We start from the raw sequence: 18,492 nt of genomic DNA, 5'->3' as shown, positions 1-18,492 counted from the left end.
AGAGTATTTACTGACTTCTGTGCTCTGTGCACTTTTAGAATTGTTTTTAACACAAAATAATTGCTGTCATTAGTGGCCGTCAACATCTTTGCTGTAGAGTGATGAATGGCGTGTGGCAGCTTTTCACTTGGGCATTTAATGCTTTTTTTTTGTCAGCACATGTTGGACTCAACCAGCTTGCCTTCTTGTGTGGTAATTGCGTTTTAATGACCCTCCTTTATGCAAACTGGGAGCATAAATTTGAGTGCAGGTCTAATGGCTCTTGGCAGGTGGCTGTCCTCCCACTGACCCACTGAAAAATATGAAGAGGTGAAAGGTGCACATCAGACAGCTGATGACTCCATTTAGCTGTGGTCAGAGATCAAGCATCATCCAAGTCAACTTCTGGCCATAGATGAGGTGTCTTCTGTCTGCATCCATCCAACTGCATGAAGGCAATCAAGAACTAGAATGGCACTCAGTGGAGTGCATGCGTCCACCAGTCCTACACAGGTAGCAGCAAAATAATGATTAATTCCTACCAATTCATGTTTTGGCCCATTAGATCCAGATTGTCTGGTTTGACACGACAACCTTTTTGTGGTTTTGTAGACAACTTCTATCAAAATATTCTTTTTTTCAATAAATGCTATGAAAGTAACTTGATGTCTACACTCTACCAGACAACTACAGTTCAGCTATTGCAATAATGATAATAAGCACGGTGGCACAGTGAGTAGCGCTGTTGCCTCACAGCAAGAAGGTCACAGGTTTGAATCCAACTTGTGGCCTTTCTGTGAGGAGTTTGCATGTTCTCCTTGTGTCTGCGTGGGTTCTCTCCGGGTTCTCTGACGTTCTCCTACCACCAACAACATTAAAGCATTTGACTTGGTTGCACTAAATTGCCCATCGATGTGAGTGTGTGTGTGGCTGATTGTCTGTCTCTGTGTGGCCCTGCGATGAACTGGTGACTTGTCCAGGGTGTACCCCGCCTCTCGCCCTTTGACTGCTGGGATGGGATGACCCGCGATCCGCTAACGGACAAAGCGGTTCAGAAGATGAATGAATGAATAATAAGGGCCACACAAAAGACAAATAACCATTCACTCGGATAATTACATGCGACAAATTCACCTAAGCTGCATGTTTTTGGAGGTGGGAGGAAGCCGGAAAGAATCCACGCAGACACATGGAGAAGTTGGAGAACATACAATTTCCGCACAGAAAAGAATAAAACCCTCAATCTTGTTGCAGTGACTCAACAGAGCTATCCACTGCGCCACCGTGCTACCCAGTTCTGAATTGTCCAGTTGACTTTCTTCATCGCAGAGATCTATATGACCTGGACAACTGAGAAGCTTCACAGACATTTGGTTTCAATATTTTTGCAGCATGCCATAAATGTTAATTAGTATCAATTGTATTGTATTTCTCTTTTCTACAAAATGTATTTGCTGTACCAAATACATGTTATAAAACATTATCTTTATGAGACAGGGCTGCTTGTATTTGTTTCCCTCCATAGGGATCAGTGAAGTATAATTTCATCCTACGCCGAGTCAGTCTGTGACCTATCCTAGAGCGTAAAGAGGCTCCACAAGCTCCTCTAGAAATCAGCAGACCAACCTTCCCTCTATCTTGGCGGTCACACCTCCTTCCTCTGCAAGCCCCCTTGAAAAAGGTCAAGTGGCTTGAAGTATAAAACGACAGTGAGAGAAGTGGATGAGGAAATAAAGAGACTAGAGAGGATGCGATTTTGCTGCTCTTCTTGGAGAAAATGTAAAGTGGGACAAGGCTGATGATGAATAATTCCTATCCATTTTCAAAGTCAAGTGAAGTCAATCGTGTGGGGAGGAAAAGGATCTATACTGCTGGTCACTTCAGCTGAAAGGCAGCCGTGGATGACAAACAAGTCAGTTTGTAAATAAATCAGTGTACATGGTGGGGAAGGGGGGCGGGAACCAGTCGTTATACTCCTTAATGGGTTGTCTGTCATGAGATCTGTCCGGCGTGGGCTCATGTGGCATTAGAAGGAAAATGCGTAATGAAAAGGTTTCCGAGGTCCGGTGCCAGTCCATTTCCTTTCAGATTCTCAGACACACAAGATTGATGACGTACAGAGAACGAGGAAGGACTCTCTGGATTCGATAGGAAAACAGTAGCCTTGTGTTTGTTTACTGGTGGCGTCCATATTCTCCAATCTGTTAACAAAGCAGCTGAACTATTGAGCTGTAAACATTTTGAAAGGAGAAACAAATATCAAACTCCCGAAGGACGTAAAACATGTTTATATTTTGAGCTACACGTGCTGTTTATAGAGGCAGTTTGTTTCTGATATGTTCATCTAATAAAGGCTAATAGCTAGCAGTCATGTGACGCCCACTGCAGGATTGAGCTCATTATGGTCACTTCACGATGGCAATCTTTGTGCTTATGTCGTTTTTTGGCTGGTGAATACCGTGTCAATCCGTAGAGGGACATGTCAGCTCGCTAAGGAATGCCCTCTTATTGGATGCATCGCGCCACATTCCTTATGAGGAATAAGGCAGCAGACAGGATATATGGGAAATGTATAGCTATAGCTGATGAGAACCTCTGCAGTCTGAAACCTTGTTTTAATGAGGCCAAAGACGGAGGTATGGATTACGCTGTTCCTACTCAAGGGCAGCTGAGGGCTACATAGTGTAGTCCTGGGGTTTCTAAAATATGTATCCTCCAAAATGACCCTCCCAGAGACCAGAAAGAAAGAAAGAGACCATTCCAAGAGGGGCTGAGGCATACAAACAATCAGTGCACACACACGTAGATTTTATTTACATTTTTCTATTTAAAATTTTATTGAAATTCAATTGTTACTAAATTATGGCTGTTATTGGATAGTTTCAATCATTTTCCTTTGATTGATTGGAAATCACGTCAGTATGAGATGTACATTTCGACCTGTAGAGGTATGTGTATAACCATCTCTTACATTGGTGTAATTGAACTGTTTTTAAGATAGCCTGGAGTTAGGGTTTTAATTAATTAACATTTAATTTCTCCTAATTCTAGTCTTTTTGTGTTGATGTTTATTTTTTCTTTTGTTTGTTTGTTTTAAATTGGACATTCTGGAGATTTTTTTTTTTTTATGAGATATGAATAAACACAGTCCTACATATCATGTCAAATTATAATACATATTATATATGGGAAATTAGGGTTCCCCTCAACTGCCAAATCCCACTAAAACCCATGGTGTCAGGTCTCTGTGACAGTCAAAAAGCAGTTTCATAAAATGACACAATGGTCACATCAGCTTTAACAGTGATTAGATATGAGCAGTGTGTATTTTGAAATGCGATGAAAGTGCTTCCCAGAAGCCTTTCAGACTTTGTTCATATGCTTTTGACACATGAAACCAATGTCATCTAAAACTCAGTTCCAACGGGTTGCTTGGATATCAGATATTCTATCAACAGCAAGAGGATATGACTTTTTAAATTATTACTATTCAACACAAAAAAAAAACACTGAACTGTGAACATTTTGCTTTTCAGCAGAGAGGATATAATCATGTTGCCTGCCGTGATTTAACAAACTGCAGAAAACAGTGAAGGATCATTTCTCTCACGCTCACAGGTCACAAATAACAATCTATTCTATGCTATGCAGCTTCAGGCTGAGTCACAGCTCCATATTGTGGGAGACGGACAAAGCAGCACCAAGCAGCAGAGACCAGAGCCAATCACCCCTCGGGGCTTGTTGTGAAATTTGATTAAAAACTTTGTTGGTAAATTAATTTTCACCAAACACAAGGGGCTTGCTGATGCGACTGTAGCTGTTAATTGGACTTGGCAGCGGCGCAAGTCCACTTGTCAGCGTTGTGTGTGTGTGAAGCTATGTTCGTGTAAACCAGGACAATTAGAGTCCCCTTAGACATTGTGCATTATCAGCGAAGACCTGAATGAAGTGCCAGGATAAACATCCAGAGGTGCAGCTTTGGTGAACACACACGCTCTAACGCCTCTCTGAATGGAACAAGGAGCAAAGTGTGTGATATCAACCGAACAATACAGCTGGAAGCAGGTTTATTCAAGCCCCATAGCGTAATAAGATTGCGAAATGTACCTTTTATCAGCTGCTTGTAGTAACACTTTCAACGCAACAAGTGTCTTCAGTTTTTCACAAATACTTTATAAAGCAAAAGGCTTCTTTAACTGACTAGTGCAGTCTGAATAAGTCAGCCCTCAATGACAATCATCTCCTGTACTTTGTCTACAAACATGATACACCAGACAAATGCTTCCAATACTGGGATCTTCCTGGTGTTACTCGATGAAACTGCCTTCTTCAAATTCTACCAGCAATTTCCTATGGAATTCAAGTCAGGCAACTGTTACTGTTAATGCAGGACTTCCTCTGAAAGCAAGCCTTGGTGGACTTTGAGACGTGCTACGGATCATTGTCCTCCACAAATGTCCAATGATGCTTAAACTTCAGCTTCCTCAAAGATGGTGCATTTAGTTATTTTAAGTGGTTATTTAAAAAAAAGAAAACAACAACTAAATTGTGCATTTGTTTTCACGTTACAGTGGGGTTGTATTGTTTTGCTAATAACTCTATATGTAAAACAAGAACCTATGCATTCACTCCTTTAATCTGGAGGCATTACTATGTAATCATCCTCCTCTTCCCTTCGTCTCCTCAGTTTCTTAACAAACATGTTGTCACCTGTCCACAACAGCATTGTTTCTCCAAAACTGCTCTTAATAACTTCATGAACTCGTCCTCCGGAATAATGAAAGACACGCATTGTCATAAAATGGCAGTTTTCTCCCGAATGGGGTTCAGAGTCAGATAAAGCTCAGAGGATGAACTGTCTAATGATTGCCGACCTCATGCTATCACCTCCTTCAACACGAACGGCTACTGAACTCAATGCTAATGAGGAGCAACTGTAGTTCAATGTCACGAATTGCCAAGCAGAAATGATGTTATTATATAGGAGCAGCAGATTCCTGAACAATTCACGAAAAACAAAAATTACCATTTAAAAAAAAAAAAAAAAAAAGAATGTAATCCAGTCATTACTTGTAATATGACTAATGGGGATCGCTAGTTTTCTTTTAGTCTAAAGCTAAACACAAAAACAGTTCCTTGTTCTTAGAACATAATCCTTTCCTGGCTGAATTTTTCATGTCCTCTGAGAGGTTCTCATCTGAGCGAATGGGTGAAAAGGTTTTCTGTGACATCTCATTAACCTCTCTTCCCAAGCCCTGCACTGGATTATGGGATTGAGAATGGGTGAGTTAGCGTGTCAAACTCGTTATGCTATTAAAGTCAACTTTATGTCACACAATGGTGAGAAAATAATGAAACAGGAGGTGAGACTTTTTTAAAAGGTCAAACAACTCTGACTCACGTAGGGCAGAAAATTGCTGCGGCACTGCAAGTCGCCGTTCTTGTCCACCTGTGGCCCCACTGACTCTGACTGGAATCTCATTTATGCACTTTCCTGTTTTGTTTTAGTTAGTCTTCCTGAAGCTACATTAAATATTGTCGATATGTTATTACAAAATGTAACCATATAAGACATTTCTCTTTTGGCTTAGCCAGTTGCGTTTGTCGTATATCACAACTAGATGTAGGCTAAGCAATACAGTTAGTATTAATTAATTGCATCTGAATAGCCAGTGAAAGCAGTATCTCAATATCTGCAATTGAAAATGATGATAAGTTTAATTTAGCTACAAGCAAACACACCAACACATGGGAAACTGGCCTAACTAGAGTAGAATATCCATCAACATGCTACAGCCAGTATTTCAACATAGATACTCTCATACTTGAATACTGTAATGGATAAATAGCACGACAGGTGTTTCTTCTGCTGAAGACCTTGAACATGGCACCCTTTCATATTAAAACACTAAATAAGAAGGGTAAGAGAGCCCCCACCTCTAATTGCGATAGAAGTAATCTTCATGGAAAGCCACACTGCACATTGTTCCCAGGAGTTTTTGTCACTTATTGCAGCATATCAGTTTCTCCTTAGTTTCTCCTTTCCTGCAGTGTATTGTCTCCTGACGGCTTTGACTTTGTTTCCTCTTGACTCTCAATGGAGCGATGACCTTCCCATCCCATTCAGGAATGCACAGTCACTTTCCATGTGTAATAGCTGGGATTGAAAACTCATCTTTTTAAGAAACATGTCACGTACATCTCATCAACTCGACCAAAATCACAGCTCTGTTTCTGCTTCTTTTTTACAACGACCTTAACCTTATAAACCTACTGCTTATTATAAGTTATTTAACTGTTTCATCTCAAGATCAAGGGCATGAAAACAGTCAAAAGCTTGACGTTTTAAATGTTACTCTCCACGAATATTTCTGATAACGACGGCTGAGGTCTTGGTTGGCTCTATGATACACAATTTTGACATATGAAGTGTAGGGTTTTACCAAACCCTCTTCTGGCCCTACAGAAGGAAAGAAAATAATGAAAACATGGATCTATTTTACAATGAAATGAGAGGATGTGATGTTGGGAACTCAATGTTTGTAGATGAAAGGTATTCAAAGTTAATAGAGTACAAAAGTGTTCCTTGAATTGCATTATGGGATACATCTAAATGGACACAATAAATATTTCAAATGAATAGAATTCACAAAATAAATGACCAGACTCTTAGACGAACTATAATTCAAATGCTCATTAATCAATAACAAATATAAGGTCTTCAATGTGAATTAAGAAATATTGTGGACTCAAAGTCAGCTTAGTATCTTATCGTTTTCTTTCTCTTAAAATTAGATTAAAATTTGTCAGGTATTTTTATATTTAGTCCTTGGTCAAAGCATTTATATATTTATTCAGCAGCTTTACGCTTTTATTCGTTTTCATCAGGCTCAAAGTCTGGACAATTTATCGAGTCATGATTGATCTCTCGCTCCTGATATATGAATCCAATCACATTTAGAAGAAAGCTCTGAATAAAAAGGACATCCGTCGGTCCAGCAGTTTGTGCTCAACTAAAAAGAGATCTGTGAATATTTCACGAACAGAAGGTTTTTGTTTCATCTGGATGTCGTGACACTGACCTTTGGAGCCCTGCGTGCAAAGAATATAACAGCCAGGATCTATTTTAATGGCATTGGTCAACTTGGAAATAACATCCATTCTCTCTCACTGAGAAAAGAATAAAAGTGCTGCTAGTTTTAGCAGCACTTTTCCCTCAAGGAAGCTCAGATTCCTTATTATGTCTACCATCATGTACTTGATGTACTCGTCACCTCCATGTCCTTAATGAACATGTTGTGTCTCAGGTTACGAGCCGTAACACTTACAGTTATGAATTTTCTGGGAGCACTAAAAATAATCTAAATCACCAGTTTTCTAAGATCACACGGACCAGATCATGCAAAGTCATCTTATGAAAATCTCTGAATTTTTGTAATGTTCTCTAATGTTCTTTGGACCACAAAAAAAAAAGCGAAAAAACCCCAGATTCATACATTTTGGAGTTATCGTGCAAATAGAAAGCCCTGCGTAGCGAGAACTGCTCATCCAACTGCTGTTCACCTTGCTGATTCATGACCGTAATGCACAACACAAACCATATCATCAATCATCAGCATGCAGAGAGGAGATGGAAAGCCAAACTACCCCCCCCCGATCATCAAAGGTACCAAATTTCTTTGTTGCCTGATGGAGGACCAATCCTGGCTCCGCTATCAAGAAAGCTCAGTGGGACTAAAGTCCTGTTTCACTGTGGTTGAAATGACAGTAAAGCCACTTGACACAGCAGAGGTAATTACAAATATGTTAACTTTGAATACCTGTTATAAAGAGTAAAGTTACTCTCTAAAAGGCCTGTATGGAGTGGCCGAGTGTCAGGGAACAGACACTCTCAGGAATGGAAATCAAAAGCAGCAGCCGAGGCAGAGCAGCGCTGGAAAGGATCTGAATGGATTTAGTCGGGCTGAGGAGTGGCACAGGGAGATAAGAAGAGAGGCGCATGGGAGACAAACGAGAGAGAGAAAACGACAGCTGAAGGAAAGCACTGGCTGCATTATGTTGTTGCACACCTTGACAGGCTTTTTCCAACATGGATGCCAGCAAGAAAAATCGTGTGAAACTTGGCTCTTGTGGGGACTTAGGCTGCAAATACATCCTGTAGGCAACTCTATGAATGTGTGCCCGTCTGCTGTTCTGCTTGTTTGAGAGGCTGAATGTTGTGCATGTGTGTGTGTGTGTGTGTGTGTGTGTGTGTTTATGTGAGTCCATTGCTGATAAATGGCATGTCTGAACACAGTGAGTGAGCGAGTGCCCACGCCGTCATCGCTGCACCAGAACAACAAGACTTTGTAACATTATCATATCTATGGGAAGTTTAAAAAAAAGTACAAATGTAAAACTTCTATTATGTTTCCTCAACTTTACCTGATTTATACCACATTTGCGATTTCTCAAGAAGTGTGCTTTTAAGAACAACAGCAAGCTGGTCACTAAAATACATGCATCTGTCTATTCTTTCTCAGTAAGGAAGTTTTTATGTGGTACTGTCAAAGTACATCCATTATAAGTGAGACAAACAACAAAAAGTATTATTGTATTATAGCCATGAACACCTCATCAGTAAAAGGCTCTCTCAATGCAATTTATCAGGGCATCGTACGTTTCCATGACAACAAATGGAGACCTGTAAAAAATTCAGCACTCTTTCCCAAGAGAAATGCGGACAGACAATCGAGAGTGGCGTCGGAAAAAAACAAAACAAAACAAAAAACACATTGTTGTGGTGTGTGCTATGTGCCTGACTCTACCTGCAGGCTACCTGCAGTTGATTGTGATCTCCCAAAAGGAACATTTGGAAGTTCCAATTTTTTATTCTTATTTTAAAAGTGTATGTCTCCACGTTTTGTTTTCTTCTTGATTCTTCCTGTTGTCTTTCGTTTCTTCTGTATTTAGTTCGCACCCCATCTGTCTTTTTGAGCCCATTCATTTCATGTTCAACTCACTGGATATTTTGTGTCTCACCTCTCTTCTCTTCCCAGCACCGCACCATGATGATTTTCTGCTCGGCCAGTCTGTGTTTCATTCTATCCTTCTTCCTGTGTTTTTAAGGTCACTTTTTTGACAGTCAATTGTTCGTTTTACTAACCTTACATTAGCAGTATAGTTGAAAATACCCTACTTCCTCATAGAACACTTTGTCAGATGTGCAGCTTTTCTTCCGGGTGACCCCTTCTACAATATAATAAAATGAAATTATGTGTGAACATAAAAAGGCTGTTACCACATCCTCAACACATTTTCATAAACATAAAATTAAATTTTCACAAATTTAAAATTATTTCACATAATTTCTTTGAGCAAGACATCGTCACTCAGACAACGTTGTCACCTCTAGGATTCATGGAAGTCTGAAGGTGCAGAAATAAATCACTGTTAATCATAATTATTCATAAATCGCCTATGTAGCAAATTGCTTCTCCGCTTCATTCTGTAGGAATTTTTATCATCTTAAACTGCTTCTTTGCATCTCTCATCTTGTCCTTCTTGATAATCTCTCTCATCATAATCATCATCTTATATAATTGCACTCATAATTTATACTTATCTACTACTTTTTCATCTTTCGCTGTTCTCTTTTGTCCTTTTCCTACATTTCCTTCTTCGTCGTCGTCTCGTCCCCGCCTTCCTCTCGTTGCTTTCACCCCACTTCTTGCATCGCCTGGCAGAGTAACAAAGTTCATCAACTGTGCTGGAAGCGCACACACTGCTTCACCAGCTAATCTGTTTAGTTACAGAGGAGGAAACCTAGAATGACAATGTTTCTTCTTGTTTTCCTCAACGTCCTTACTTTTTCAGAGGGCCCACTTAAGTCCCTTGTTGTTGACAACTCTAAGAAGCCCTCTTTCTATTTCAAAATGCTTTTTCTTGAGAGTTGCATTTAAAGGCGTCCAAATGATTTTCTGTAAGAGATTTCACAGGAAACATAATTGCTGCCACAATTTTGTTTTACAATTTTCAGTCTCTATTTCTGAGAATACATAAATGCTGAAAGCGTGTGGTAACGAAAAGTTGGTAGTGATGAATGCTTAGAGAATAAAGGGCCACACTATACCTCCACCACCATGCAACAGTACCTTTTAATTAAATTAAAACTTAATCCAATCCTCAATAAGACATATGGGTCATCAAAAGGATGCCCTTAGGGTTAAAGTAAGTGAAATGAAATAAAATCCTTCATCTAGATCTACTCCAATATTCAACATTTCCTGCTCTCGGACAATGTCCACTTTAACATGGTAATCAGTTCAGGAGCTTAGGTTTAAGAGGGAGATGGATGAAGCCTTCCGCACATCTGATTTGTTGATTGAATATGTAAACAGTTGTGTTGTCAGAGAAGTTACAGAATGGATGTAATGAACGAGTACTAATACTCGAAATGTAGCTACAACACATGCAAGGCACCACAATTGAAAAGAGACGTGAAAAGAAAAGTCTTGATGTCCCAAAAAGCCAAATATCAACAATCAATATCATGTTGTCAAAGCTTGTGTTGCCAGAACGTTACTGCCGCACTGCTGTCACATTAATGTAATGTAAAGAACATACAGCGGTATATAGGATACAAGGTTGGATCTGTTTACACACCAAGAAGGGGCATGAAGGCCTCAATGTTAACTGATGAAAATTGTAAAAAAAATTCATATTGCACCGTTAGAGTAGATAAAAACGCCAGAATACACAGCCAAACTGTAAGAGGCACTTTCAGGCCGCATGCCAGAGGTTTCCAACTAATCCAGATGGAGTAGCTCAACTGATCCTTTAGCATTTTTGTTAGGTCTATTTTATTTATAAAATGTAATGCAATAAATTAATAAACTGCAATATTTTGTTTGATTCGTTTATTATGTTTTATACATTGCACTATGTATAAATACAAGTGGCAACAAAAAAGAAATCTAACTGTGAAAAAGACACTAATGTGATTCCTGATTCTAGGAGAAGGTTTTCATGGTCGGTGAGTCACTGAGGGTCAAACGATCATGGGACAACTGCTTTTATTTATTATGATACAACGGGGCAGGTTTGCCCCATGACTACTGATAGTTTGTCTGTAAACTTATTTAATAAAAGCAACAACTATGGGATTGATTTATGTGAGGATGGGGTGTGAGCTAGTATAGATCAGTCCATACTTTATCTTCTCTCTGTCAATAACTGCTAAATGCTGTTGCAGGCTTAAATGTAAAGAGCCACAGCTTAATCCACCAAAATTGGTAGATTAAGTATTGCATCTGTGACAAATGAAGCATTCAAATTACTTCAGTATAGGCGAGCTAAACCATGGGTATCTCAAGAATTATGACGGAACACTGCTCTCATCCTAAGCCAAGGCATATTACAAAACAAATAAAGCAATGTGAATTTCTCTGACCACTCAGGTGGTCCCCACAGGAGGGATGTCTGTCTGTCGACATTCATCTGCAGATAATGATTTGATGACAAGATGATAGGGATGTAAGGAGGTAGGCCGTGGTGTTATTATCTAACAAGACATTTACCTTCACATTTGCAAGGTGAGGCCTGGGTTTGATGCAGGTTTTCAGTAAAATAAATAATAGCTAATGAATACACACACATATCAACAAACTAGTCGAAGAAACTAAATTAAAGTCAGCTAAACTTCCAGAATGAACCTGACATACTTCACTGAGTTGATCCTCCTCTTCCCTGGAGTGTCAGTGGTGGCAGATTTACTTAACCTGTCTTTCCACAGACTCTCAGTCCCCCCTGGAGGCTGGGCAGCAATAAAAGCAGGTCAACAACAGGGAGGCTACAGCTTACCAATAACACAGTGGAGCTAAGGAGGATGTGTGACTGAGTTAGGGTCAATAGCCCCTCCCAACACACACACACGATACTGACTCTGCGAGTCTCTGCGAGTTTGAAGAGAACCCAAAGAGAGGGAATTAGACTAAAACAAAGAAGCAGCAGCTTCTATGTTGATCTTATTGTTCCTCATCTGAGGAAGACACTGATGCCCCACATAAAACTGTACAATTCATCAGTCGATGACATCATCAGTATGGCATCATCACGATATGACACCCTCTAAGATGCCTTAACAATAGAAGGAGTACAGAAAAGGCATTGTACTATAACAAAAGATATTAATGCACAATAAAATAATTGAAATTAACAGTCAGATTAAAACCATGTTTCCATAGAAACCTCAAAAGATTATATTTGTATAGAAATCTAAATATTAAAAGTCATGGCTGACATCAATGTTAATGACATGCTCCCCACCCACAGATACACTTGCTAATGCCTTTTTATCAGCAAGTTTCTAAATTTAACAAATTTAATTAAATTTCTGTTAATTGAAAATATAGTTTTGAATCAAAATATGCAAACATTTTACTGAAAAAATAAGTTCTTTCTACACTGTGGCAAAATGAGGAAGGAGATGGAAGTGGTAAAAAAAAAAAGGAACTAAACACATCTGGAATATGTGGAAAATGCAGTCTGTTCAGCCGGGTTTGGTTTGACGTGGACCACAGCACAGACCTCAGCATGTAAAATATGTCTCTAATGGTATTTCGACAGCATCCATGTGAGAAATCAAACTGTGGAACGGCTCAAACTGTAGGACAGACACCAGAAACCCCACATATGGTTCATTCTGTCCCGCATTACAGAACTCGATTAAAGATTTTACTTCTGGTCCATCAAGATCTTAATGATCTGAGTCCAAGCAGATGTTTCAGGTTACAGGAAACAAGTTTCCTCCAAAGTCCTAGAAGACTGAACTTAAATATGCAGTTTGCCAGACATACTCCCAACAAGACGCCCATACCAAAAAGTGATCTATAACTGTCCATGGAAACTACACTAAATAAAATAGTGCAACATTCATTCATCAAAATGAGAGCTTCTGCTGTCTCTACAGTTGCTGAAGAGGAACAAAACAAACCTTGGGGCAATTTTCCAGCGGTCATTGTAAGGGTGGGTGACATGAGGGACCTTCAGCTGGTTGCAACGTGACCACATAATGCCGCTAAACCATTAAACGAGTTTCTCCAGGGTCTCCTCTTCGACATGAAGACTGTAACATTTACTCACCACTGGAGCAGTCCAGTCCTCCCCAGCCGGGCTCACACTGGCAGGTGTCCGGGGAGACGCATCGTCCGTGGGCGCACTCCTCAGTACACAGCGCTTAACAAGGAGAAGACAAACACCACGATTAATATTGATATCTTCATTGGTTCTCCTTTGAACACTCTTCAGCCATATGTTTTAATTCTGTAACTCAGACAGGTGGTTCTGGAACTCAGTGGGTTCAGAGGAAAAATAGCCTGTGTGAGTTCTGGAGCTCCAGATGACTGTTTTAACTCACCTGTCTTTCTCAAATTTCAGGTTCCTTAATGATAGCATTTATCATCACCCAAACTTATATTGCTTATTTACAAATTGTAAAATACACAGATTCAGTCCTGCATGTATCCTGGTGTCCACATTGATGGGATGCACTTTCATTTGTTGAGCACTATATACATAGAAAGTGATATTCCATCAGTTTGTTTGTCTTCTTGTTAATTTGGTCGCAGAGTATCACAAAAGGTTCTCTACCCATTTCAATACAATTTTGTGAGGAAGGAGTGTTCCCCCTCACTTGTGAATAAAACCCCAAGATATTGAACTCCTCTCCTACCCAGAGTAGGGTTCTGTATCACACTTAGAGGCAGAAGTTTGGGTAGAAAAACATCTGATGCTGCGCATAAGGTACAGAAATAAGAGGCTCCAACAACAAAGATTTCTGTTACAGTAAAAGTTATTTTTCACTTTTCTCCTTAGAGTTTCATCTGAATATATTGATGAGGCACACATTAATGTAGGAAGGGTAGAAACAGTGAATGGCTGCTAATAGTTATGACTTCAGTGACCTCAGATAATTAACAGAACATGATATAATATATGGTGTGCAAGTCTAATAATGTGTGAGGCATATTATCTTCTTCATGGAGCAAATTGACAAGATGACCTTGATGTTGTTTGTTTTTCCCTTTTCCATCTGCCATATATTTCATCACGACACGGCCTAACAGGTAAGAGTTGTCACATTATCTGAGGGCTTGAAACAAATGACTCGATCACAGAATGAAAAAGGAAGCAGTATTTTCGACAAGTCGTTGTCTTGTTCAGCGATTAGCTCGGCAGGTCAGAGGTGGAGGAAAAGGAAGAGGAGGTAAGAGGGAAAGTAAATGATACAAAGAGAAAAACAAAGACAGAATAAGAAGTAAAGATGGAGAAAAGACTGCAGTCTACTCTCTGTCATAATTAAAACCTAAACTTCACTCACACTGACTTCAAAGAGTAACTCGTAAAACTTTAAAACTCAGTGGCAAATCAAAATGACTTCTAATAAAATAAACATGACTTTTCCACTTCCAGTTATGATGTTATTGCATCATAAACCTCTTAATACTCAGGTCTTTAATACTTTATGGTCTGTCTCACAATATTTGGCATAGTAATTTATGTGTAACCCTGAGTATAAAGTACTCCATCAGAGGATGGAGTGGATCCATACAGGATTTGCGTTTTTGCCACAGCATTTAGTAAAATTTTTCATTTATGGTCAGCGAAAAACATACCAAGGGGCACCTACATAGACTCGCACCAGCAGTGGTCAGACACCTTCTGATCGTCATACTGAAGGATCTGAGACAACATCAATGATCCATGAAATTTATACAATAAAATACATTTATGGTCATTTATTTGTCATCCAGAAAAACTATGTTTCATTAAGAAATCAGAGTTTGAATAGATTAGGAAAAGAATATCTTAAATTAAATTAGTCATACATTTAAACTCAAGGAAGGTAGAATGGCTGTCTGTTAGCAGAATAACACATTATTAGTTGACAGACGAGTGGGAAACTTAGTAAAGGGCCTATGGAAGATCTGAAGAATGGGGTAGATACAGAAATTTAAGAATTTTATCTCTTGTTTTATCTACAAAAATGTTCAAGTGACAACTATTTCAACTAAAACATTAAAACCTAAAATACAAAAAAACAAACAAACAAAAAAAGATAATTCAACACATCGCACTTAAAAAATGAGCTCTGCTCAATTAATAGCATAAAAAATTAAAAGTAAATCACCTTCATTATTTGTGCCACTTATTTAAGGGAAAGGCTGAACTTTATATAACACCTTCTCAAACTCAACTTGTGTACTGCAGTATAAATACTGCACCATACTCCAGGTAGACATTGTGCTGGGAAACAATGAGCTGACAGCTTCGAGACTTCAGCTCCTCCATCACAGAGATGCTGCTGCTCTGTTTGTGTAGCTGACTCCTCAGAATCAAACAGCTTCACTGCATAAATATGTAAACAGGAGCAAATGAACATCACATTAATGAAAAATAAGTCCTCTTTATTTTCTGCACACATGCAATATGTGCTCATCCACACATTAATATTTCTCCTAACCTGGCTGTGTTTTAAGGCTATGAGGTGTTATTTGAAAGCAGCAAACTATGCAAAACCTGAACTGCTGAGTTTGAAAAGCGGTTGCGGGAGCAGGGGTGTAGACGGTCCTCAGTGCAGCCAGGTTTTATTTTACGTGAGCCACAAAGGGGTCATCCCACTGTTCAATCGTATCTAATTTAGCCCTAATATCTACACAGTGAATCATTTTACAGCAAATATTCAGTAAATGCATTTTACAGCTTCTTCTCCTATCTTCATCGATCCCGTTGGAAAGTTTCCACAAGGAAATTTGGTTGCTCTGCCTCTTATTCATCCTGGAGGAGCAGTGGGAAGCCCTCGCAGCCCTTTTGTGTCTTGCTTAAGGATAAATGGGCATGTAGCCTGGGGGTACGTTGGTTCGGACCCCCCCCCCCCCGACTTTGCAATAAGTGAATGATACCACCAAAGCAATGCCAGTACATGGGTAGAATAAAATTGCTTACTGTATTATAGGTCATGGTCCTGTCACTAATTTACTGTATATGTACAGTATGTTAACGTTATCTAGAGATTCATGTAGCCTGTATGACTGTATACATACTGAACATCTTACTGACCTGATGAAAATGATTTAAAACACAAGCCACCATTCTTATCAGAAGTGACTTTAAACCATTTACACAATCACTCCCACAGTGATTTAGGATGAAGCCTTCAGATCAACCCAAACACCTTCCAATATCTGGAAAACTGCTGTACCCCCTTGACCACAGCCATTTTACAAAGCAGTGACAAGTTTATTCCTTTTCAATTCATTCAACCATATTTGTGAGACACACACACACACACGCACACAGAGAGAGAGGGAGAGAGAGAGAGAGAGAGAGAAAGAGAGAGAGAGATTTCAGTGCTGCTAAAAGGTCTTGTGTAACAGAAGTATACTGTACTTTTTTAAATTTTCACTTGGGTGAGGTAAAAGTCATCAATTAATAGTTCTATAAATACACATCTTTGTGCTATTCAGCATATCCAGCATTGAAAAGAGAGAAAGAGACTATGTCTGACAGACTTCAGGAGGGCACCCAGTGACATGTGCTCTTGTAATCATGAAAATTGATAAATCATTAAACAAGTGCCAAATCCTTTCATCCTTGGGATCGGAGCAGCTGCAGGTCCAAGAAGGATTACATCAGCAACGGGTGCGAAAAGATTAATAGATATCAAATTAAATAATCACTACTTAATTCCAGCTACTGTCTCAGCACGCTGAAGCAGACTTCGGTGCCCTTGAATCTCTTGATCAACTACTGCAAGGACAGCGACGGAATGAGCAACACGAGAGACGAGAATATCTTCTGCGTCTGATTGTTAAAGTGTTGAGCAGGTTTGCTCAGGACATCTGGAGGAGAACATGAAAATGGCCTTGGTGATAAAAACATTTCAGAATTTCTGTCTTTTGTTCACCACATGAATGAGCCACAAATTTGGCTGTAGAGGTTTAAACACTTCAAAAGTTCAATAAGCACTTTTGGTGTTGATTTTCAGCAGAAATAAGTTATGTTATTTTTAAGATGATATGAAAATCTGGACTCACACGTACCTTATTTCTCTTCTGGCCTCCAGGTCCTTTAGGACCATTGTTTAAATGTTATGTTATTATTTAGAGCAACTTTATGATCAGCTCGGTATCTCTGTAACTCTGTATAACTCGAATCTAAATTCAGATATTTTGAAAGACCTCTCTGTTACACAATGTAAAATATTAATGTTTTATAAAAGAAGAGGAAAACTTTATTATTTTTAATTATTGCACTAGAGTGTTTTACGATTAGGATGTGATGGAAAAGGCCATCTCAACAGTCATTTGTTAACCTGATCTGCAGAGATTTGCAGCGGAGTGATGGGTGGTGTGGGCGACAAAGAGGGGAGTGAGTAACGGGTGAAGCGGGTTGCTTCCAGGGTCCAGGAAGAGAAAAGGTCATGAGCAAATTAAAATGGGACGTTGCAGGAATGAAGAAATAAAATAGGCTATGTTTTCCAATGCTTTAAAGGCAGTCAACTTGAGAAAAAACATGTTTTTAAGTCTAAGATATTAAGATATTTATTTTTTTATAATCAAACACTCCATCCTGCATTTAATAACATGTTTATTTAAGATGTACGGACAACTGGAAAAACTCACAAGACAGCCAGGAAATCCAGAAAGAAAGAAACTCTTCTAATAGATTACTGGAGCAGTCATGACCCCCCCCCCTCCCCCCCCGATTCAGCCTGATTTAAATGAAAGGGAAGCCTTTCATTTAAATCAGGCTGAGCATATCGCACAACAAAAGAGCTGTCGTAGGCCGTTAACGTTAGCCGACCAGGCAAGCGACTCCTCGCAGTCAACATTGAAGAATTAGCTTCCAGCGATTGAGCTACTCAGGAGCAAAAGGCTACATGTGTGTGTGTGTGTGTGTGTGCGCGCATGTGGAGGCATCACACACAATGGAGTCACAGAGTATTTGTCTAGCTCCTCCAGGGAATCTAATAAAGTTGTTTACAAGCAGATGCTGAATAAAGACACACAATACGCTCCTCGTTAGCCTCCCGACCCCCCCAGGCAAACCCATTCACTCCTCTCCAACAAGATAAAGCAACCCTGCCTTATAGAATTTACCATTTAGGGTGGATAATTGATTTCTTTTACTGGATCAGGGAGGCTACAGCAGCATGACATAAAGAGTAGGCGGGGAGAAACTCTCCTTTCACACATGCATTTGCCTCAAAAGTATTAGTTGGGGATTCTATCTGCAGGTGGACAGAAGGCATGCAGAGCAGCTGACAGTCTGACAGTACAGCCTTTTAATCTGGAGCGAGCCCTTTCTAAGCACTTCGTTGTGCAATAAGATTGATTTCCTCAGAAATATTCAGACACATCTATAAATAACCAAATGATTCATCAAAGTGTTTTTATTATTGATTAAATTCTAATCTGTTACTGCCACGTGTCTGATTGTACATCATTCAACAGGGAGGTGGAGGTAAAAAAG

At 39.4% G+C, this 18,492-nt stretch overlaps 1 protein-coding gene across 1 annotated transcript in view; it reads right to left on the bottom strand.

Moving 5' to 3' along the window:
- Positions 1-18,492, bottom strand: part of LOC137916021 (multiple epidermal growth factor-like domains protein 11) — a 62,425-nt gene that overhangs the window by 33,620 nt on the left and 10,313 nt on the right. The window contains exon 5 of the mRNA XM_068759432.1: positions 13,102-13,194. Coding sequence (XP_068615533.1) covers positions 13,102-13,194 — 93 coding nt within the window. The remainder of the gene's footprint in view (positions 1-13,101; positions 13,195-18,492) is intronic.

Source organism: Brachionichthys hirsutus, chromosome 1 (assembly GCF_040956055.1).
Source record: "Brachionichthys hirsutus isolate HB-005 chromosome 1, CSIRO-AGI_Bhir_v1, whole genome shotgun sequence".
NCBI classification, from domain to species: Eukaryota; Metazoa; Chordata; class Actinopteri; order Lophiiformes; family Brachionichthyidae; genus Brachionichthys; species Brachionichthys hirsutus.
This window is presented reverse-complemented; position numbering and strand designations above follow the sequence as displayed.